This window comes from Pinus tabuliformis, chromosome X, assembly GCF_031772625.1.
Source record: "Pinus tabuliformis cultivar Carrire ecotype Pingquan chromosome X, CPIR1, whole genome shotgun sequence".
In the NCBI taxonomy this organism is placed as follows: domain Eukaryota; kingdom Viridiplantae; phylum Streptophyta; class Pinopsida; order Pinales; family Pinaceae; genus Pinus; species Pinus tabuliformis.
In genome coordinates, this window is record NC_142308.1 from 1,239,449,842 (window position 1) to 1,239,472,960 (window position 23,119).

General features: G+C 39.7%; 1 protein-coding gene across 1 annotated transcript in view; it reads left to right on the forward strand.

The window, feature by feature from the left end:
• LOC149144446 (tRNA (Ile)-lysidine synthase) overlaps positions 1 to 12,458 on the forward strand; it is a 74,418-nt gene extending 61,960 nt beyond the window's left edge. Inside the window, exon 4 of the mRNA XM_089453077.1 lies at positions 11,847 to 12,458. Within this exon, the coding sequence (XP_089309203.1) occupies positions 11,847 to 12,098 (252 nt within the window). The 3' untranslated portion in view covers positions 12,099 to 12,458. The remainder of the gene's footprint in view (positions 1 to 11,846) is intronic.
• Positions 12,459 to 23,119: the final 10,661 nt, after the last annotated feature.

Below are 23,119 nucleotides of genomic sequence, written 5' to 3' on the forward strand. Positions count from 1 at the left end.
CAATTCTACAAGAAGAAAGTCAAATTTGAGTGCTGGAAGGTCAGATCTGCAAGAAGAAAGTCAGATTTTGTGATTAGATCTAGCAGAATGAGTCTATAGCAACATGTAGATAGAGGACAAAAGGAGCTGTTCTCTGTGTGATCTTGGAGGCAAAGGACAACCAAAAGAGTAGTGGACAAGAGGACTAAAAGTACTGAGGACAAACAACTACCTTCAACAAGTAAGTCAAGACTTGTCTTTGTATTTTGTTGGGCAGATTGTAGGTTTGATGTAATAGATCTCAAGCCTAATTGTATACTAGTTGTATTAGAGATCTGAAGGGCCATGATCCCTGGTGCGAGAGCCCTAATGGTTCTTTATTAGTGGATTAATAAAGGTTGAGATTTGGGCCATATAAATGTGTACTTAATTGATTTCATGGCTGAATATCTCCGTTGTGCAAAGTCCCTTTGTGTTGGGCTTCTAAAGTGTGTTGTGTTCTTAGCTAGGGCACATACCAGATCTAGGGGGCATAGAATATTTCAACAAATTGCACATTCATGATGAGGCTCATGGCAAGGAATCCTCTTAAATGATGGAACTGATTTTTCAACAAGGCAAGCAAATTCAGTTACTGGAAAGGAGGTGTCAATTTCTAATAAAGTTGGTTATCCTTCAAAAGGTGACCTCTCAATCTATTGCATCAAATATTGGATTGTTAGTGGGTTTTGGTTAGGAGGATTTCAAAGAAGAGGACACAATTGATCAATTATATGAATATGTGGAGATTGAAGCTGAAGATTCCATCCTACTTTTGTTGGACATTCTGATGGATAACGTGATCGTATGTTTCATAAAGTCATATTTTCTTGATGTTCTGCAAAGCATGGTTGCTTTTAGGTGTTTTCTTTCGAATCTATCCTAGGCAGAAGTTCCTAGCTATCCTCTGTAGATGATATTTTGAATTTTGTAAAACTTTGCTTTAGTATATAGCCGAGCATCCCAACTATGCAATTCCAAACAACATATTTTGTATTATAATTTATAATGTTGATCAATAAGGTTGCAGTTTTTTCTAATACAAAATTCTCATATGTTGTTAAACAAATTGGAACCGATGAAGAACATTTAAACTCTACACTTTTGGTAGTAGAAGTGGAGATGCTTGAATAAAAGGCATTTAGAAGAGGAAACAAGAGTAGGTAGCCTAGTCACCAACCTAATGAATCACGATATTAACAAGATTTGTCATCTATATGACGAACTAAACATGAATAACTATATCCAACCTTTTGTGACATGTGGTTGACAGAGATTGGGGGTAATTAAGTTTCAAGAGGTAGCATAGAGATTACAAATATTGTTGAGAGAAATTCCGTTTCCAATGCAAGGCGATCACTTATGTGTATAATACGGTTGATATGCAAAGTAGAGACACAATTCTTACAACACAATCAATGCATGAAAAGATTAATAAAGATATCTAGCCAATGCATTGAAATTGTTGGAAATGGTGAGGTGGAAAATGATTAGGACAAAAGGAATTGGCCTTCCTTGGAGACTAAACTACAAAGTTTTTCTTCTGTTGACCTAAGCTAGTTGATGAAATTTGGGTAGTTCGGAAGGCCTATTCGTATAGAGAAAACCCACCAAAAGGGAGTTGGTTAGGCAAGCTACCCAAGTGGTTAGGGTTTTGACCCAAAGTAGTGGGCTAGAGACCCAAGTTAATTAAGTGGTTAATCTAATTTGTTGTTGAGTGGTAAAATAGGGGTTTCTTGATGGACAAGGAAAACCTCCAAGATCACTCACACAAGTGAATAAATTGGAGACCTGTGAGGGGTCATGACTCATTTCACATCATAGCAAGTTCATCTTGAGAAGAACTAGTAGCCCAAGTGAAATGCAGATCACCAAGAGAAGCCAAATTGGAGTGTATCTGTCTCAAGAAGAATGAGCAACATCCAAGAGAAGGTCATCTATTTGTTTATCCGCTGGACGAGGAGAGAAGGTTGCCTAATAAGGTTTTTGTCTACTGTTGAAAAGGTATAGCTGACAGGAATTCTGTCTGTGATTAGGAGGGCCAAAGCCCTAGATCAGAGTCTAAAGGCTTCAAATCAGCAAGCAGGAGGGTCGAAAAGACCTCAGTGTGTGGATAGAAAGATAAGACAAGGCTGTAATCTGTCTGAGTTAAGCCAAGGACAGTAGGGGGTGAGAGGCCTCAGACCCTTGGGAAGGAGGGCCGAATTGCCTCAGGGACGAGAGGAGGCTAGACAAGACCTTGAGGAGGCTAGCTTATGCTTAAAAAGGAAGGGTTGAGCTGTTTTGTGACTAGGCTGTAGGCTTAGTAGGAGGCCTCGAGGCCTCGAGGTTGTGAATAGAGGGTCGAGGTGCTTCATAAGGTCAACGAAGGTGGGCAAAGGAGGCTGTTGTTCGTTGAACGTGCATTACTAAGTTATATGTGAAGTCTATTCATGAAAAGGAGGTTTGAGCAACACGATTTGATGCTGAAAAATGGAGTGAACTAAAGGGATAAGCCCATTGTGAGCAGTCGAGTGTACAGGGCTTTGAAAGGAGTCATTCCCTGTGTGATAAGGAGGCAACACGGAGTCTGAGGGTTGAAGAGATAAGCCTAGACTCAAGGAGCTATTTAAGAAACTTGCTAGGTGGGAAACAAGATGACAATGACCAAAGGAGCTGAACACTGTGTGATTTTTAAGGTAAAGGAAAACTAGGTACATCAAGGGAAAAGAGGACAGAAAGGGCTGAAGGCAAAGGACTGCCACAACAAGTAACTCAAACTATTTGTCTTTGTTGTGATGGGTAGATTGAGGGTTTGAAAAATTAGAACTTGAGCCCTAGATTTTGTATACTATGGATACTAGTTTGTATTAGGGGTTGTAAAGGGCCATGATCCCTGGTACGAGAGCCCTAGTGTTTTCGTATTAATAGAGTAATGAGGAATATGATCTGGGCCCATATATTCTTGTGTACTGTTGTTGATTTCACTACTAATGTTCCGCTGTGCAAAGTTGTTTTAGTGTTGAGCACTTTTAGTGTGTTTGTGTGTTAGTCTAGCCATAGACCAGACCTAGGGTGTAAGGGAATTTCAACGTGGTATCAAAGCTACTTTGAGGAAGCAGGGGGATCAAATTGTGCACAAAAAAAACAACTTAAGAGGTAGTTGTGAAAGCAAAGTGTTTCCAAGTGAGCATGGCACTGAGGGTTCAATAGAAAACATGGATTTGTGGTCTTGACTGGTTTGGTGATGAGGTAGGATGGGAGTTCAGGTGGATCGGTGGAGAACTTGGAGCACAACAGTTTGTTGTGTGGTAGGTTGTAGATCATGGATTTCTGATGACTGTTAAAGTTTTGTGGCACTGTTGAAGGAGTGCTTTGGCATGAGCAAGTTAGCTCTGTGTGGATGGCAGGTTGATGGCGAGGTAATATCTTCATTGGGTTGTGGAGTTTCACATTTGACAGTGGAGCCATGTGCACATGAGGTGTTTGACCCAAGAGGATGAGAACATTTGCAGTGTTGAGTTGCGGTGGTCTAGAGTGGATTAGACCTAGTGTTTTATTGCAACTCAAGAATGGCTTTGGAAGTACAAAAGTTCAGTTGTAGCACTTTCCAGGAGGGAAAGAAAAATGATCCAATGGAGGTTGTGTGGACTTAGAGGGAATCTAGCTTCAAAGGGAGATTATAGAGGAAGGGCAATTGCTTAGTGGAAGTCTGAACCTTCATGTTTGAGAGAGAGAGAGAGAGAGATGAGTTTTCAACACTTGCAAGGATAGTCATGAACCATGTGAAGACACTCATGGTGGTGCAAGCAAAATTCATATTGCATGCCAAGACAGTCATGCACCATGCGAGATAAAGCTAGGCCTATTACAAAAGAAGACGTGGCACACGCAAGGATAGATATGGCCACGCAAGGGAAGTCATGACTCATGCGAGGACAGTGATGGGTATGCGAGGACAGTCATGACTCATGCGAGGACAGTCATGGAGTTTGAGATTTCAAGGTGTGATGGAAATACATTCCTCACTAAGAGGGAGTGTTGAAATTTGGGTAGTCTGGAAGGTCTTTCCGAATGGAGAAAAGACACCAAAAGGGAATTGGTTGGGCAAGTTACCCAAGTGGTTGGGGCTTTGACCCAAAGTAGTGGGCTTGAGACTTGACTAATCTAGTTTGTTGTTGAGTGGTAAAATAGGGGTTTCTTTGATGGATAAGGATAAGCCCCAAGATCACTCACATAAGTGTATAAATTGGAGACTTATGAGAGGTCATTTCACATCATAACAAGTTCATCTTGTGAAGAACTAGTAGCCCAAGTGAGCCGCAGATCACCAAGAGAAGTTGAGATGGAGTCTATCTGTTTCAAGAAGAACGAGTAGCATCCAAGAGAAGGCTGTCTATTTGTTTGTTCGCTGGACGAGGAGAGAAGGCTGCCCACTAAGGTTTTTGTCTACCATTGAAAATGTATAGCTGGTTGAAATTCTGTCTATGATTAGGAGGGCTGAAAGGCTTCAAATCAACAAGCAGGAGGGCCGAAAAGACCTCAGTGTGTTGACAAGAAGATAAGACAAGGCCGTAGCTTGTCTGAGCTAAGTCACAAGTAGAGAAGGGGGGGCTGAGAGGCTTCATACCCTTGGGAAGCAGGGCCAAGTTGTTTTGTGACTAGGTGGTAGGTCTAGGAGGATGTCGAGAGGCCTCAGGCTTGTGAATAGAGGGCTGAGATGCCTCAAAAGGCTAGCAAAGGAGGTTGCTATTCGTTGAAGGTGAATTGCTGAGTTATATGTGAAGTTTGTTCATGAAAAGGAGGTTTGAACAACAAGATTTGATGCTGATATATGTAGTGAACTGAAGGGATAAGTCTGGTATGAGCATAGAGGGCCGAGATGCCTCAAAAGGCTAGCAAAGGAGGTTTCTATTCGTTGAAGGTGAATTGCTGAGTTATATGTGAAGTTTGTTCATGAAAAGGAGGTTTGAACAACAAGATTTGATGCTGATATATGTAGTGAACTGAAGGGATAAGTCTGGTATGAGCAGTCAAGTGTTAGTTTTTGTTGCATCAGACAAGTGTTCTAGTCTTGATTTGTGTCAGAGAGGTTAAGAACACAAGATCTTCAAAACCCAAAATAGGTTTGGGTGAGATAAGCTTGCGAGAAGCCTTAATTAAATTAATTAATCATCATTTAAATTTTTTGTTAGTCCAACTTGGGAAATGGTTAATTAATAGCAATTAATTAAGGAATGATGAGAAAGCTCTAGAAACCTATGTCACAAGGTTTGTCGAATTTTAATCTTGAGGTTCAAATTTTTTGTGAACCTTAATTTTTTTTTGAGGTTTGGCGAACTTCATCGAACCATATAGCCATTGACCAAGTCCATAGATAAAACTCATAACTTCATGTCACAACTCAAGCTTGTATTTTATCCTTGTAGTTTCCATGCCCGTAATAGCATTTTTGATGTTTATTGATGTTGATTTCTTACTATTTTATCCTATATATATACACGAACCTAATGGTGAACTTCATTCGATCAAATAATTTGAACTCAAACCGAACCTAATCATTGCCAAACCCGAACCCGAACCATGTGACATTGCTAGAAACTCACACAGATTGAGTTTGAGATGATCTTAGCCATTGATGGAGATCTAATCATGGCAGTTGGTTCACCAACGAGAGATTATAAGAGTAGGTCGATGGGGTTGGAGATACACACACCAAAGACACATAAAAGGAGAGTGAGTTCCTTGGCAAGTCAAACTATCCAGCTGTAGAGGTCAAGCAAAGAAGGAGAGTTTGAGCCAGAAGGAAAGCAAAAGTGAGAGGGAGCAAAAATAGAGAGTTTTGGAGAGCCAGCAGAGGGGAGGCCGAAATATTCTGCAAAGAAGCTGTGAAGGTGGTGCGAGTTAGCCATATTAGTAGTGCGAGTAGTCGAGAAGAGTTAAGGTCAGTTGCTGGAGGACAAAATGTCATTCCGGAAGGCAAAGCAAAATTTTATAGTGGCAGGAGAAGGCTAGACGACTAGTTTGGAGCTGTTCTAGGAGGTTGTACGAATTGCGCAGGCTAGGAGCGCGAGCAGGCTAGAGGGAGGCTTAGTGATTTTGTAGAAGGGAGAAATTTTCTCCAAATTATTTTTGCCAAGAGATTTGCTTGGGGATTTTGGCATCCAGATATTGTACTCAGATTTTGCTGCTGCATAATAAAATTAAATTCTCTTCTGGTGCGCCAATTTTCCTAGTTGGGTGTTTTTGGGGACCTTTTCCCAAAAATATCGGTGTCATTTTTATTATGTGTGCATCTATTTTCTCAGTTCTAGTAAATTTTCTGCAACATAATTTTATTGTGAAGAAATTGCAGTGTGATTTATTCGCTATTTGCTGTAACAAATAAACTGCATAATTAATCAGTTAGAAGAATATATTCCAGTTGCTACATTTTAGGGAATTTTCACATGGTATTAGTGTGTGTTGGAAGATAGATCAAAAGCTCAGAAGCAAAGGAGAATTTTTGCAGCGTCATAGGGAGTTTTTGGGCAAAATTTCTCGGATCTGTGAAGAGGCCAGCGAAGAGTGCGAATTGGAGAGCCAAGGGTTCGATTTTCAGTTGCAGCCAACAAAAAATTCGATTAGCCTCAAAAGTAAATATTTGCAAGTAATGGATTTGCTGGGAAGCAATATCATTGAGCAGATTAGTCAGTTCGTTGAGTAGACCTGGGTGCAGTTGATTTTGCAACAGATTTTGCACTAGCAGATCAACACCAGGGGGAAGAGAAAAGCACACAAAGGAATTTCCAGAACTTCTCAGAGGCTTTCCAAATTCAGTTTCCAGGATGAGATTTGAAATTTCTAGTTGTAGTGGGTCGTAGTAGTTTTGCCAATGAACTAGTGCGAGCTTTAGGAGTAGCAAAGTGTGTGCTAGATTTTGAAGGACTTTTAGAAGGTTGAGCGAGTTGCCCAGTTGAGGTAGCAGGAGAGTTAATACTGGAGAAGGGACATTCAAAGGCTATCAATAGCAAATCTGCGCATTCTTGGAGGGAGTGCGAGTAGCAGAGAGAGGCCAAGCAGGAAAGGGAGGAGATTCCTGTTTATTTCCCAGTTATTTGAGTTTCACAGATTTTTCAGCTTTCTAGAGATGGATGCACGAGATTGCTATAGGAGGTCGTACAAGTTAGCCATAACGCTATGGAAGCTTAGTACTTTAGGATTTTAGGTGATCAGTGTGCAGTTGCATTGATGGCAGCAACGTAGATGCAGTACAGTATAGTGGCAACGCAAAAGCAACAATGCGGAGGTTTCATCAGTGTATGATCAAAGTTGCATAGTAATAGCACATGGTGATAACAATTATATCTCGAGATGGAGGAGGAGCATAGTGCTTCAGAGTTGCAGGATTGGGCAGGATCCAAGGAAGACGACATTACAGAGATGTTTCCTTATGGATCAATACCCTTGCTACAGGGCCGGCAATTTTTAGTAACAGTTGGATCATATTATTCAGTAGGCACAATTAGGTTCTGAGGGATAGTTGCAGAGCTAGTAGCAGTCAGTTACTTCGGTGCACAATGACAATTGGGCGCAGATAATTACTCCGTAGACAGAGCAAAACTACTGCAATCAAGGACTTAGTGGATAGTTGCAGAGCCAGTTGTTGGGATTTGGTTCTCAGTTGCAGTAGTTGCAGCAACAACAACAACATGAGATCAGTTGCAGCACAAAGCAGATATGGTAGCAGTGCAGGGAGGCATAGAGCAAATGTCAGCAACAACACAAATGCAGGATGGTTCAGCGACAGAGTTAGCAGATGAATCAAAGTATGTGTAATGGCTTGATGGACAGTGATAGTTTGTTATGGATGTCAGACATCAATAGCACGAGGGAAGCTGTTACGAAAGAAGACAAAACACCTTTCTCGCCAAGAGGGAGTGTTAGTTTTTGTAGCATTGGATAGGTGTTCTAGTCTTGATTTGTGTTAGAGAGGCTAAGAACATGAGATCTTCAAAACTTAGAAAACGTTTTGCGGGATAAGATTGCGAGACACTTTAATTAAATTAATTAACCATCATTTAAAATTTTCGTAAACGTAACTTAGGAAAACTGGTTAATCAATAGTAATTAATTAAGGAAAGGTGAGAAAGCTGTAGAAACTCACACAAATTGAGTTTGAGATGATCTTTAGCCGTTGATGGATATTTAATCATGGCCACTGGTTCACCAATGAGAGATTATAAGAGCAGGTCGATGAGGTTGGAGATACACACACCAGAGACACATCAAAGGAGAGCGAGTTCCTTGGCACATCGAACTATCCCGCTGTAGAGAAGGCTAGACGACCAGTTTGGAGCAGTTCCAGGAGGGCGTACGAACTGCACAGGCCAGGAGTGCGGGCAACCAGTCAGGTAGTGCGAGCAGGCCGAAGGGAGGGTCAGTGATTTTGCATATGGGAGAAAATTTCTCCAAATTATTTTTGCCAGGAGATTTGCTGGAGGATTTCAAGATTGGCATCTAGATATTCAATATTGTACTCAGGTTTTGCTGCTGCATAGTAAAATTAAACCCTCATTTGCTGCACCAGTTTTCCCAGTTGAGTTTCTCTAGGGACTTTTGTCCAAAAATATTGGTGTCTTTTTTTATTGTGTGTGCATCTATTTTCTCAGTTCTAGTTTATTGCGTAGCGTAATTTTATTGTGAAGAAATTGCAGCATGATTTATTCGTTATTTGCCGTAACAAATAACCTGCATAATTAATCATTTAGAAAAGTAAATTCTAGTTGCTGCATTTCAAGAAATTTTCACATTGAGGGCTTTGAGAGGAGTCGTGACCTGTGCGATAAGGAGGTAGCAAGGATTCTGAGGGCTAAAAAGATAAGCCCAGACTCAAGGAGCTAATCACTGTGTGATTTTCAAGGCAAAGGACAGCCAAGTACATCAAGGGCAAAGAGGACACAAAGGGCTGAAGTAAAAATATTGCTACACCAAGTCAAGTTATTGTCTTTGTTGTGATGGGCAGATTGAGGGTCTGAAGGATTAGACCTCAAGCCCTAGATTTTGTATACTATGTATATTACTTTGTATCAGGGGTTGTAAAGGACCATGATCCCATGATCCTTAGTACGGGAGCCTTAATGTTTTCTTATAAATGCACTAATGTGAAATATGATTTGGGTCCATATATTCTTGTGTACTATTGTTGATTTCACTGCTAATATGTTCCATTGTGCAAAGTTGTTTTAGTGTTGAGCACTCCTAGTGTGTTTGTGTGCTATTCTAGTGATAGACCGGACATATGGTGTAAGGGGATTTCAACAAGTCAAATGAGTTGGACTCTAGAATGACTCAGGAAATCTAAACAAGAGACTTAAACTTGCCAAGACAAGATCGAAAACTAAATAATAACTTGATTTCAAAAAAGTACATAAAACTTTGACAATTTCACAAGGAATGCTCAAGGATTTTTGATTTCATAACAAATCCATAGAATTATATTTTGTACAACATAGATATAAGGTGATGTAAATACTCTCAAATGAGATTCACATTGATTTTCAACATAGGCATAAACACTGAACAATGAACATCTGTTTTTTTTAAATGCTCCAAAATTCTCCTCGTAAAGTTGTTTTTATTGTTTTCGAGTCAACCTGTTGTGCCTCTTATAGTGAATGTGCCACTTATAATGAATTATGCTTTCATATGGATGCACTACAGGTTTGACCCAGTACCTGGAAAACAAACTTCTGTAGCTTAGAGCGTGCTTAGAGTGTGGCTAGTATAGTGTAGAATTCTTGATAATTAAAAATTGAAAATTAAGGAGGACAAGCTCTAATAAATGCAAAATTCTGAAAAATAAACGTGAAGTAGAAATGTGAAGGTTACCTAGTATGTTTTTCTCTGTTGCCTGAATCACCATGCCATATTGAAACAGCCCATTGACATTCTTGTACATTGTAATTTGCAATGGATGGATTTTTAAGCCTTCTAATAATAAAACATCCATTATATGCACTGGAAAAGGCGTTCGATTTTCTCTGCACTGACATCACATTGACAATGCCCAATAGTTGATGATGTTGATTTTACCTCTTGGATTCAGTAATTTCCAAGGGAGGTTGTATTTCTCCTTCCTTCCCAAGATTGTTACTGAAATTTCCTCGTCATAAATTGAAAATGCTTGTAGAGTTTAGAAGAGGTATCAGCACAGCACTTTTTGGAGGCACTTCAAACCATGCAAACTGTCTTAGATGAAAACTGTCTTTCTTAGTGCAAAACAACAAATAAGCAAGTCAATCGATGAAAAAAGGAATATTTTGCTTGATAGTGCCGCCAGCTGAGTCAACAGGTGGAACTTTCAAGACTGAGTGAGTGCTGTTCAAAATCCTTAAATTTTGTGAAGTTGGTGAGTTTGACCAAAATTTTTACGTGGTTTACAAACTGGCCAATTGAGTTGATTTGTTGAAACTATTCTAGTTTCTGCAAGTAACGTTAGTATCGAGCTAATGGACCAAAAGTTTTTACTTGGCTTTACCAAACTGGCCAAATGAGTTAAGTGGTTGAAACTTTTCAAGTCTCCACAAGTCATGTTTGTGGAGCTAATGGAGTTCTGTGTAAGGACATAGCAACATAGATGCCCAATCTGTGGGTGAGTCGAAGACAATGCAGATAGCATTTTCTGATATTTATTTTGGTCTTGTTGCTATGGAAACCATTTTGAGATGCCTTTTGCTGGGACTCATGAGCAAAGGAAATGTTTTCTGTGATGAGTACATGTAAATTCCACTAGCAGATCATGGAAATTGATCGAGTTTAATGTTCCTCTGAAATGAAATTATGTTATCCAAAGGAAGTATGCCTTTAATGCTTGTCTGGATTGTTAGCTAAAGCCATGTTTTCTGGAAAATTGGGTTGCCATCCCCTGTAAATGTTTGTGTTCCCCAGTCTCTGAGGAACTTTGAAGTAACATGAGCCGCTGATAGTTTTTGATTCAACGCTAGATAAAAGGCATTTTCCTCAAGTTATTATGATTACAAGGATTTGGTTGTTAAACAAGACCATTTTGAGATGCCTTTTGCTGTGACTCATGAGCAAAGGAAATGTTTTCTTTGATGCTGATGAGTACATGTAAATTCCACTAGCAGATCATGGAAATTGATCGGGTTTAATGTTCCTCTAAAATGAAATTATGTTAACCAAAGGAAGTATGCCTTTAATGCTAGTCCGGATTGTTAGCTAAAGCCATGTTTTCTGGAAAATTGGGTGCCATCCCCTGTAAATGCTTGTGTTCGCCAGTCTCTGAGCCCCAGGCCCCTGGACTTTGGAGTAACATGAGCCGTTGATAGTTTTTGATTCAACGCTAGATAAAAGGCATTTTCTCAAGTTATTATGGTTACAAGGATTTGGTTGTTAAACAAAACCATTTCTTTGTCTGATGGGCACCTGGTTATATAGATGAAGATTCAACGCCGTTGATAGTTTTTGATTCAACGCTAGATAAAAGGCATTTTCCTCAAGTTATTATGGTTACAAGGATTTGGTTGTTAAACAAAACCATTTCTTTGTCTGATGGGCACCTGGTTATATAGATGAAGATTGTTAACTAGCATTATTCTGACAGAATATTTTATTTTCTTGCTACTGAGCTTTTGGGCGAGTCTTCTCATAATGTTGGGGTGCATGCTGTGATACTATTAGAACATTTTGTTAAGTCGTTGATTCTGCTGCCAAATGCTTATCATGCTGCTCCTTACGGTTCCAAGTTTTGCTCTATATAATTGAGTGATGTTTATTCCTGTTGTAGTGATATATGGCAATTGAATATTTGTTTTCTCTGACAAAAGTGCCACTTATGGTTTATGCAGTCCTCCCAACAGACAAAGGCTGGCTTAACAGGTGTTGGTCATTCACCGCATAATCCCAATCCATCGCAAGGTCTTTTGGCAAGCCCTTCATTGCTTGGGGCATATGGAGCACACACACAGCATGCACATTTGCCTCCATTGTCAATTTCTGGTACTCAGGTTGCAGCCTCTTCACCTTCTCCAGCTGCATCGAGTGGTACATCTATCCTTCGTGATTCACGACGAACGAGTCCATCATGGAATCATAGATAACATTCTCATGAATTGTGTTGACCCCTGCCGACAAAATGTTGTAAGCTATGACCACCTGAACCTAGGTTGGATGTATTATAGGATGTGTTTTACCTATTTGATTGACATTTCCATCGACACATCTGTTGTGGAGATGTTATTTAGTTTGAAGGAGACTTCTTTTGTGAACATTATTCTAACGAAGACTAATCTGTATAGAATGAAAGAAAGATTTAACCTATCTTAACACCAAGAATGCTAATAACTAACCTTTAATTGCATTTTACTACCATGCTCACAAATATCTGTATTCTGTAACTATGTGGTTTCTGTATATCAATTAGGCAAATGAGGAATTTAGTTTGTCTCATTTTTTGGAGATACCCTCTTTGGAATTTTTTTGGGAAATTACTTTCAGTTTAGTATTTCAGTATGTTTATATCACATTGTTCTCAAATTTCACTTATTTATTCTGGTGAAAATGAAGGCATCTCTTTGTGAAGCTGTATAGATTTAAACGGGTAGTTCATGTATTACAACATGTGTATATTCTTCTAATTATTAATATTGCATGTTAATCTATGTACAAGGTTTGGGAATTTTGCTTTTAGTTTAGTCTGCCATATTTTGCTTTTAGTTTAGTTTGCCGGATATTTATATAGACACACCCAGAGGAGTATTTTAGGTTGTCAGTTTTTTGAGATTATTTTTCCTTACAACAGTCATGCGTGCTATCAGTGGTTGAAGTAGACGAGTGTTCAAATTGGCCATTTGATTGTCATTTTCAATAGGATATTATTTTATCAGTCGATATTATTGAAGGAATACGACTGTAATTTATCACGTCCACATTCAATAAAGGTATTCATTAAGGAGAATATTTTTGGCATATTGTTGGTGTCGGATCCATAGTGAGTCGTTCGTATTTGGCTTAGCTCAGAATAATCAATGAAGATTATTCTTTGGAGAATGCAGATGATGCAAATGGAAGTTATAACATGCATGTAGTGGATTTCATATATGAATAATTTACCTTTATTGATTTGTGAACATCGTATACGAGAAACAAAAATTCGACGTGAGAGGCATCTTATAGTATGCAAATTAATTGTGATACACCGTAGGTGGATATTCTGTGGAGTATATGGCATATAATTCTTTGCCATATGACTATTATGCCTGATACAACTATATGGCATTTATAAGTTTTGATACAACTATATGGCATGCATAAGTTTTGATACAACTATATGGTATGCACAAGTTTTGAACTAAGTTTAATAGCATTGGAACACCATAAATAGGTAGGTAGGTAAGAATAGGGATTCTAATTTATTGAATTTAATTATCAATAAATACCAAGTGATTTGTATTGCAGAGATTTGAAGCAAGTTTAATAGCATTGGAACACTATAAATAGTTAGGTAGGTATAGGATTCTAAAATTTTAATTTATTGAATTTAATTATCATAAAGTACCTAAATGAGTTGAAGAGATTTAATTATTGTATAATATTTTTAATAGCAGTAAGTAAGTAAAATGAATGAAGTGTAGAGATTTAATTATGGTATAATATTTTTAATAGCAGCAGTCATAGATTAAAAGTGGAAAGTTATTTCAAAAAGTAGTTATGTTTTTTGTCTTTTCAATTAAATTAATTAATTAATTAATTAAAAAATGTCATATGAACATGTATAGTATGAATATGAGTTATGATTTTTTGAACACGTGATATCAGGAAGTTATAAGCCATGGTATTCTAACAAAGTGTATTTAAAGGTTAAGTATATATATTGCAAAGCGGGGATGAATCTCCATGATTAAAAATTTTGTTACATGTTTTTGTTTAATGTATATATATTTAATTCATATTAACTCTTTTTATAATTAATAATAACAATTTAGAATAAAGATATAATGTAAAAAATATTTTTAATGATTTTTTTAAATCTTGGCAATGTGAAATATACCATGAGATAAGTGTTTTCATGCATATTGGTGTTTATTAATTATCTAATTTATATGGTTGTGCTAGTGTAAGAGATTGCAGCTCAACTTGATATTTATTTTTTATTGAAAATAAATTTTGGGAAAAGTCCAGGGCACTTCCCTCTATTTTGAGGATGGTACACATTTTAGAGTGGGCTGCAGAGACTTTGTGGTTGAGTACTAAGATAGGAGGTCTTGTGGTTGATTTCCCAAGTTGATGGGTTTACAGTAGGCATGATCTTTATTGGGGAATATATATATATATATGAATGCAGATTGAGATTACAAATTGAACTTGATCTTTACTTATGTTGTGGAATGGATGGTATATTTTTTAATGCAACACTTCCATTAGTCATTCATATGAGCAGTAAAAGGGGTGAATTGGGCATTTGACACCAAATGAGTGGGTTGCAAACTTGGTTGCTTACATTAAATGCAAAAATAAAATTGGGCTGGTTTAAAAAAATACCATTCTCAACCAACAACCCGTGTGCTGTGAAAAGTATATTAACACAATGCCCATGACATAAAACATAACAAATTTCAATGATCCATGGCCGGATACCTTGGAACTAGCATAAAACATGCCCTGATCCCTTGAAAATAACAGAAGTCCTCAACCATACTTGATGTAGTTGATGTGGTGAGCCATGGGCTAGGAATCATTGTGGTCTTATTGGTTAGCCCCTAACCATCCATAGTGGGTACTAGATCATTAACAATTGTCTCCCAATAGCCAGTCGTTTTGGGAGGCTTGGCCAATATTTCAAAAAAATGGTGAGTGTTGACATAGAGATCATGTTAGTCTATAGTGCTTTGGCGACACTTCCTCTGCGCTAAATCTCAACCAAATGGATCGTGTAGTCTATAGTGCTTGTGGGTGAAGGTAATTGTGGCAACAATTCCTTTGTGCTTTCACTACAGAGCTAGTTTGATGTGTTAGGATTGCTTTCATTGTAGAGCTAGCTCGATGTGTTAGGATTGCTTGGAGTGAATTGAGTTTCCAAAAGCCTAATGTGGTTGTTTAAGTGGTCTATCATCCCTTTTTTAACCTTTTGCACTAGATTGGATGTGAACTGGAAACAAGGGTACCTGCAAAATACACAACTATGTTAAATGATATAGTATAAGCCATAATAACAATTTTTTGCTCAACACATCAACTAATTGAGCCGAGAGGCTCATTCTATAGCCCAATATGGTTGTAATGCTGCCCATCTGTCATCAAAGTTGAAATTTTACTCATGGCGACCAAAACAATTTTTTTAAAACATCTAAAAAAAACTATACAAAATATTTAAATAATATCGGCTCATAAAAAGCTTTGCACATGAAGAAATTGGATCCCTCTCGGTTCACGTTAGATCTGTATTTAAGATGGATCTATGCTGGTGTAGGAAATATCAATCTCTACATTGATGACGCTACACCGTACAATATCTATCCTTGGGCACACTAACTAATCAAGGAAATAGACAATCCATTAGTTATTTCTAGATTGAGCTCAAGGGTTAAGGTTGAGTCAATCTTCTCCACAAAGAACACTATACTAGTGCCTAGGAGCAATTGGGTGCAGGGAAGTTGTCACAACCTTTCTTGGCACGAAGGAGAGTTTCTTTGGAGGGAGAATATCCTTGGTAAACCCCTTGCTATGGGATTTTTTTTAGGACTAGTGGAAGAGCTAGCTCATTTGTTCTTGGTGCCTCTATGCAAACGAGTAGTAAATGTCCTTGTTAACATTTTAGTTGTCCAATAAAGAGTCATTTAATTGGTTGCCAACAAAGAGAAGCCATAAATGATTAGAGGGAATCTCCTCCTTGTGTTGAATCTTCCTCTTTGTAGAAAAATTGAACCTCGAGCTTTCACATCTAGAGTGAAAACCCCCCTTGCAAGAGATCTCACAAAACTTTGTAATCACTATTGGTTGAATATAGAGGTTAGCTACTAGGATCAAACTTTTGTTTTAACTATTTTAAGAATGACATTGATGGTCTCTAGAGTATATGATTCCTCAAATTAACATTGACACTAGCGGATCCACCCTTTTTTTCCAATAAATTGCCTTGTGACGATTCTTTTTGACAAAAAAATCACTTCTTCTATTCCTACATCTTTGTCCAACACCATTTCAATTATCTCCTTTTTTGGCCTTGTATACTCGTGTCTCTTTTTATTTTTACCTACACATCTTCTTTATCTCTTTCCCACTATTATCTATCATCCCTTTCCCCCTTTTTTAGCCATAGATCACACTCTCAAGTGAATACCTTGCTTTAACCCACATTAGGGGAAATTTGAGGTTTGAGATGTTTCTCTTAAGAAAAATAATAAAATAAGGGTTATGAATTTTCAAAGAGAAATAAACGAAGTGCGTGTGTTGAAATTTGAGTAAACCTATAAAGAGACAAATTGAATATATGATTAAAAAAATAATTTCTTTTTTTCTCTCCAAAAATATTTGCTCTTACACTTTACATCATCACATTGAATCTTATTTAAAAATTAATTTTGATAGTACATTTTTCATATTGAGGTCCATTTTTTACCATAAAATTCCGCTAATGGCATTATCTTCTAACATTGTGATTACAATTTCAGTTTTGGATTTTGTTAAAAAATGTAAAAGAAATACATATTTTGTTAATCATTGGAAATCCAAAAAGGAATTTATGCCAATTTGAAAAATAACCTTGCCAAGAGATAAGAAGTAAAAATAATTATAATAAGCACTTATTTTTGGGCGGATGGAATAAATACAAATGTAAATATTAATATTCTTATTCATAAATATATGACTTTTTTTCTTTTTAAATAACTTACAATTTTGAATGTACTCCAAGAATTAGGCATGGAGCCATAACCCTTGTCACTTAATAATATTCAATCAACTTTTGGTCAACCCATTTTTATATACATTTATTGTGTAGTAAGAGATAAAAGTTGTAACTTATTCTTATAACATGTCCTGCATTTAATCCTTTATCACTTAAAAATTAATTATCCCATATTTTGTTATCACATCTCAGCTTCATTTCGTGATATTTCCTAAAATCCCACAATATTAGTCAATTAAAACATGACTGGAGAGTAATTCGTTATTATATATTTTACTCCCCATATATCTAGAAATTTCTTCCTTGAACTAAATAGGGTCTTAACTTATTTTTGTAAGTTTTCACTGCCCATATATCTAGAAGTTCTTCCTTTGAGATAAATATGGACTTCGGGAAGAACTCTTCATAGTCCACTACTCTATCCTTGCCTTTGTCTTTTAGTGGATTTTATGTACAAAGGTTAGCCAAAAAAAAAAAACCTTTTCCCCACAATGGTTTAGTAGGTTAACAATAATTACTGAGGTTAAACCTTAGAAGTAGTCATTATGAATATGCTATAAAACCAGATTTGCTTAAAAAAAACATACCACAAATATTAAAATACCCAAATAAATCACGCTGTTTTATTAATGTAAAATTCACTTGTGGAGAAGTCTTTTGAAAGTTCATGATGACCTCTTCTTTGGGAGGTTTTTGTTTTTTTTTTAAATGTTTTTTGTGTGCTTCCTTTTTCTAAACACTGGTGGTATAATATATAAAATAAAAGGAAGATTATGAGGATTAAATGGATAGCATTCAAATGTTATAAAACTAAAGGTTTGACGATGATAATGCTTATGGTGAAATGAGAAGAGGAAACTTTTTTATTTATCATAAGTCATGTCCATCTCTAAGCTTAAAATTTGAATATGTAATTTTAAAAGATGGGCTGTCATTATTACATCATATATAACTATTTCATAAATTTTAGAAACATGATAGTGATCCTTTGTCTGGAAAGGAAGGACATGGGTGAGTTTTGATCCACTTATGTGCATCCACTACCTTGAGGTTACCCATGGCTTTAGGGAAATCCTTCATATGAATTGAACCTTGCTCAAGGTTGAGAAATCCAACCACTTTGGGACCGAACTTATCACTGTTCCTAAGAAAATTGTTTGTGCTTTTGATCATCGAACCTTCATCCAATCATTGCATCGTGACTGATGTTTCATCAACACCATTAAAACAAAAGATTTGGAAGTAATCTAGGTAAAGGGAATGCTTACGCAACATGTGAAACACACAACCTAAGGTTCCGATATATTCTTGAAATCTACAATTGACATAAGGATGCCCCAACAACAACATGAAATCCACTCGTGCATGTATGTTGATCCTTATGAACACTTGTTCAACCAACACATGAATGAAATTTAGTCTGTAGGGGGTCATCGAGAGCATGGAAGATGTTCTCCATTTTCTATGCGACCTCTTTTGTCACACCCCTACACTGGCGGTACTTTTTCAACCGCACTATAGCGAGGTGCGGCACTACCAATTGTTTTCTTTTCACCAATACTTACGATTGTAGACTATGCCTAACATTCCATACTTAGTTTATTTTTCATTACCAAGTATTATCTTTGTCCTTTATACAAGTGAAAGCCCATAACATTCACATAAACAACATTATACAATAGAAATGCACAATAGTATAAAGGGAGGGGCAACTCCCTGCAATCTGATTATGCCCGAATCAATATATATATATAATCTTCTTTTGCAAGTACAAGTTAAATCTTGGGAAACCCCAAATTTACACTTAGCCAAATTTCCAACTTTGGCAAACTCGGTTGCCCAGCACGTTGGCGCCTTCACACGGTCACCACACAACTCACCAACCCTTAGTTCACTTCGTTGCACGATCGTGTTTTTTCCCAACTTGGGTGCGCCTTGTCATAACCAAGTCGCCACACACGGGCGCCTCCGCACGAGTCACACCTTCGTTCACGACCTCAACACTTCACCATTTCCACCGTTTTGTCGTGCACAACGCGCCCTACCCAAGTCGCCCGTCCGCATGATTCTTCATTTCAGCGTGCACGACGCGCCCTCACTCGGTCGCTCGTCCGCACGTCCACCCGTTCACCCAAACTCGTTCACCCGAACAACTTCACCCGAGTTGCCACACGACTTCACCCGGGTACCCACAGGAATTCACTCGGTTCGCCCGAACGACCTCACCCAGGTCGACACACGACTTCACTCGGTTCACCCGAACGACTTCACCGGGTCGCCCGATGACTTCACCCGGGTCGCCCGAACGACCTCACCCGGTTCGCCCGAACGACCTTGCTCGAGTTTCCTGCCCGACGACCTCGCCCGAGTTCTGCCTGAATGACCTCGCCCGAGTCCTGCCTGAACGACCTCGCTCGAGTTTTTCTCGCGACCTCGCCCAAGTTTTCTGCACGAGTTTTTCGCCCGAGTTTTTCACCCGACTTTTCTGAACAAGTTTTCCACCCGAGTTCCGCCCGTCGTGCGGGCTCATCCACGCACTGCAGAACTCCTTGTTCAAACTCGTGTTGATCGAATGATGATTTGCCTCCACAAATTGTCCACTAATATATACGGGCGGGTGGCGGGTTATGTCACCCGGCCGACCCACGCCCAATGCCCAAAGCCAACTCGTTCAACATGTTGCCTTCGCCCGAGTGGAGGGTCGGCCCGCCCAACTCGTGGGACCACCCTCACAACTCGCCCAACATCGTATAAACTCGCCTCTTGGTTCATTCATTTTGCATTTCACACGAGCTCCTCGCCTGTCCTTTGCATGGTGAAGGTGACCCGGACCGAAGGTCCATACATCCTCCCCCACTTGAAGTCATTGTCGTCCTCGACAATATCTCATCCCAACAACCATCTGTCACCAAGATATCCATACCAAGGCATACATCCCATCGGTATGTCATACATTGAAAATCATCTCAATCCATGATCATCAACCACCCTGTCACAATCTCTACATGCTGCTCCCCATCGTGGAAGGCTAGCCCCTCCATCTCAAGCTACATGCTTCTTGCAACATATTATGTCGACCTCATCATGTTTCGTCCTCGTGTGAACCGCTGCCATGATACTCCAACATAATGTTAACACATCTCTGCACACTGCTAGCCCTCATGTTTGAACTAGTTGGGTAGCTAATCCAACTGTCACGCCCAAACCATGAGAATGTCCATCCACATGCCATCATCAGTCGTTTCTCAGAACATCCCGTCACATCATCAACTCGATCAAGAATCCATCTCCATATAAGTGTAAGCCATGCTCAGGTCCATGAAGTAGTCTCCATCTCATCTGCAACATGCTGTCCATGATGTTTTCTATCCAACATCATCATCCATCTACAAAACATCCATCTCCTCAAGGTGAAGAGATCATCTCATCAAACTCCGACTCTCGATGTGCCACATCCAGGTCCATGAAGCAACCTCCATCATATATGTATGTGCCATCCCTCAAGTCTGCCATAGAAACAAGTATACACTTGTCTCATCTATCCATGTGCTGCCCATGATCATAGATCAATTAGCTCCCATGTGTCAAAAGTGGTTAAGTCTCGGCTCAACCCATGCCCAAGTGTTGCCACCAAGGCATCATCATCGTTGTAACTCCATCACTCCAAAGTGTCTCATATCGATCCTCCACATCAAGTCACTCTTCCAAGCCACACCCATACATGTACTCGAAAGTATGCATCCCATTCTGCATCAAAGTCTCTAACCTTAGCTCCTCAATGCATCAGATCCTCCAAGTCCACCATATATGAAGTCCCCAAAAGTCACAACCTCATGTCATCATGAGCTCCATGAGTCATCTCCAACCAACACTTTAGCAAGCATACATGTCTCGGCCCAAAGGTCTCTGCAAGATGCCTCAACTCTCCATGTAGTAGGAATGCTCCATAGTCTACTCACAACTCTATCCAAGTCCATGGCTTTGTTGTACATAAATGCACAACCTCTCCATCAGCTCATAAGTAACACATCTCCATGTCACACCAGCAAATCCACCTGCACAACATCCCTGCCTTGGCACTCCTCATTGGATGCCCATAAGTGACACCTCTACAAGTGATCCTGCATCATGTCCCTGCATAAGACTGCCGTGCTCCATGTCTCCAACCTGATGTCCATGACTAAGTTGCCCATGTAGTCCAACCAAGTAGACTCATCACAACAATCGGTCATCCAATCCAAGTCTGCATATTCGGTCTAGTGAACTTGGTCACCCAACCATATCCTCATCATCACGAGTCCCTTCCATCATAGCTCCCCCACTGAAGGTTCCACCAAGACTATCTCTTGGTATCGGCCATGAGAAGTCAACCCAAGCAACTCAAGTGTGTGCCCCTTCTCCAATATGTCCATGAGTCATGCCGGGCACTTAGCCAATTCTCCATATGGCTAAAGCATGACCCATTCTTCCGCAATGATCATCATGTTCCTCCCTTGTCACGAGCCTTTGTACATTTTATCATAAGGTCACAAACAACCCCAACAAGTCCTGCAACAGTCAATAATCCTTGCTTCTCCATACAAGGTCTCATTGTAGACATCCATGGTAAGATCCTCCCTAGCATCGGAAAACTGATTTTTCCCTTCCCTCCATACGATCCATCTACAAAATGCTCAAGTGAAACACAAGTATCAATAGTACTTACATCATCATCATGAGGCTCCTCCATGTGAGTATCTTCATCCATCCAAGTCTGCAAACTGCATGATCCTGGTCCAACTTGATCAACCTGAAGTTCATCCTCCATTGTTGTCACATTTGCAACATCTTCAATCATCACGACTTCCTCTTCCTTGTCAGCACAATCTGCAACTTCATCTTGCTCCATTGTCCAACCAAGTTGAAGAAGTTCGTCTTCAACATTCTTTTCCAAGACTTCAAGTTCCTTTCAAATCCGGGGGTTCTCTTCTTTCAACCGCTTCAACCTGTATAAGGTAAGCAAGAGCTTCCCTTCGCATTCTTCCAAACTTTCCATGCCTTTTCATTTAGCTTGGCCCAAGCACAAAGCTTCTTCTCTGCTAAACCTGTTTCACCATTCACCTGAATCACCCTGATATTCCACCTGTCACCTGCAAAACTTGAGCTCCTTGCCAAGTCTTCGGTCTTCGTAGAATCAACTCCTTGATTCAGTTCACCAGCTCTGATACCACCTGTCACGAAGTGCAAGTGTGTATCAGCTTCAACGCTTCAACACCAGCACCAGCTCCCCGGCACTAGCTCTGATACCACCTGTCACGTCCCTACACCGGCGGTACTCTTTCAACCGCACTATAGCGAGGTGCGGCACTACCAACCATTTTCTTTTCACCAATACTTACGATTGTAGACTACGCCTAACATTCCATACTTAGTTTATTTTTCATTACCAAGTCTTATATTTGTCCTTTATACAAGTGAGAGCCCATAACATTCACATAAACAACATTATACAATAGAAATGCACAACAGTATAACGGGAAGGGAAACTCCCTGCAATATGAGTCTGCCCGAATCAATATATATAATCTTCTTTTACAAGTACAAGTTAAATCTTGGGAAACCCAAAATTTACACTTAGCCAAATTTCCAACTTCGGCAAACTCGGTTGCCCAGCTCGTCGGCACCTCCGCACGGTCGCTGCACAACCCACCAACCCTTCATTCACTTCATCGCATGATCGTGTTGTTTGCCCAACTTGGGCGCGCCTCGTCGTAACCAAGTCGCCACACATGGGCGCCTCCGCACGAGTCACACCTTCGTTCACAACCTCAACACTTCACCGTTTCCACCGTTTTGTCGTGCAGGACGCACCCTACCCAAGTCGCCCATTCGCACGATTCTTCATTTCGGCGTGCACGACGCGCCCTCACCCGGTCGCCTGTTCGCACGTCCACCCATTCACCCAAACTCGTTCACCCGAGTCGCCACACGACTTCACCCGGGTCGCCACACGACTTTACCCGGTTCCCCCGAACGAGCTCACCCAGGTCGCCACACGAATTCACCCAGTTCACCCAAACGACTTCACCTGGGTCGCTCGATGACTTCACCCGGCTCGCCCGAACGACCTCACCCGGTTCGCCCGAGTTTCCTGCCCGACGACCTCGCCCGAGTTCTGCCTGAACGACCTCGCCTGAGTCCTGCTTGAACGACCTCGCCCGAGTTCTGCCTACGACC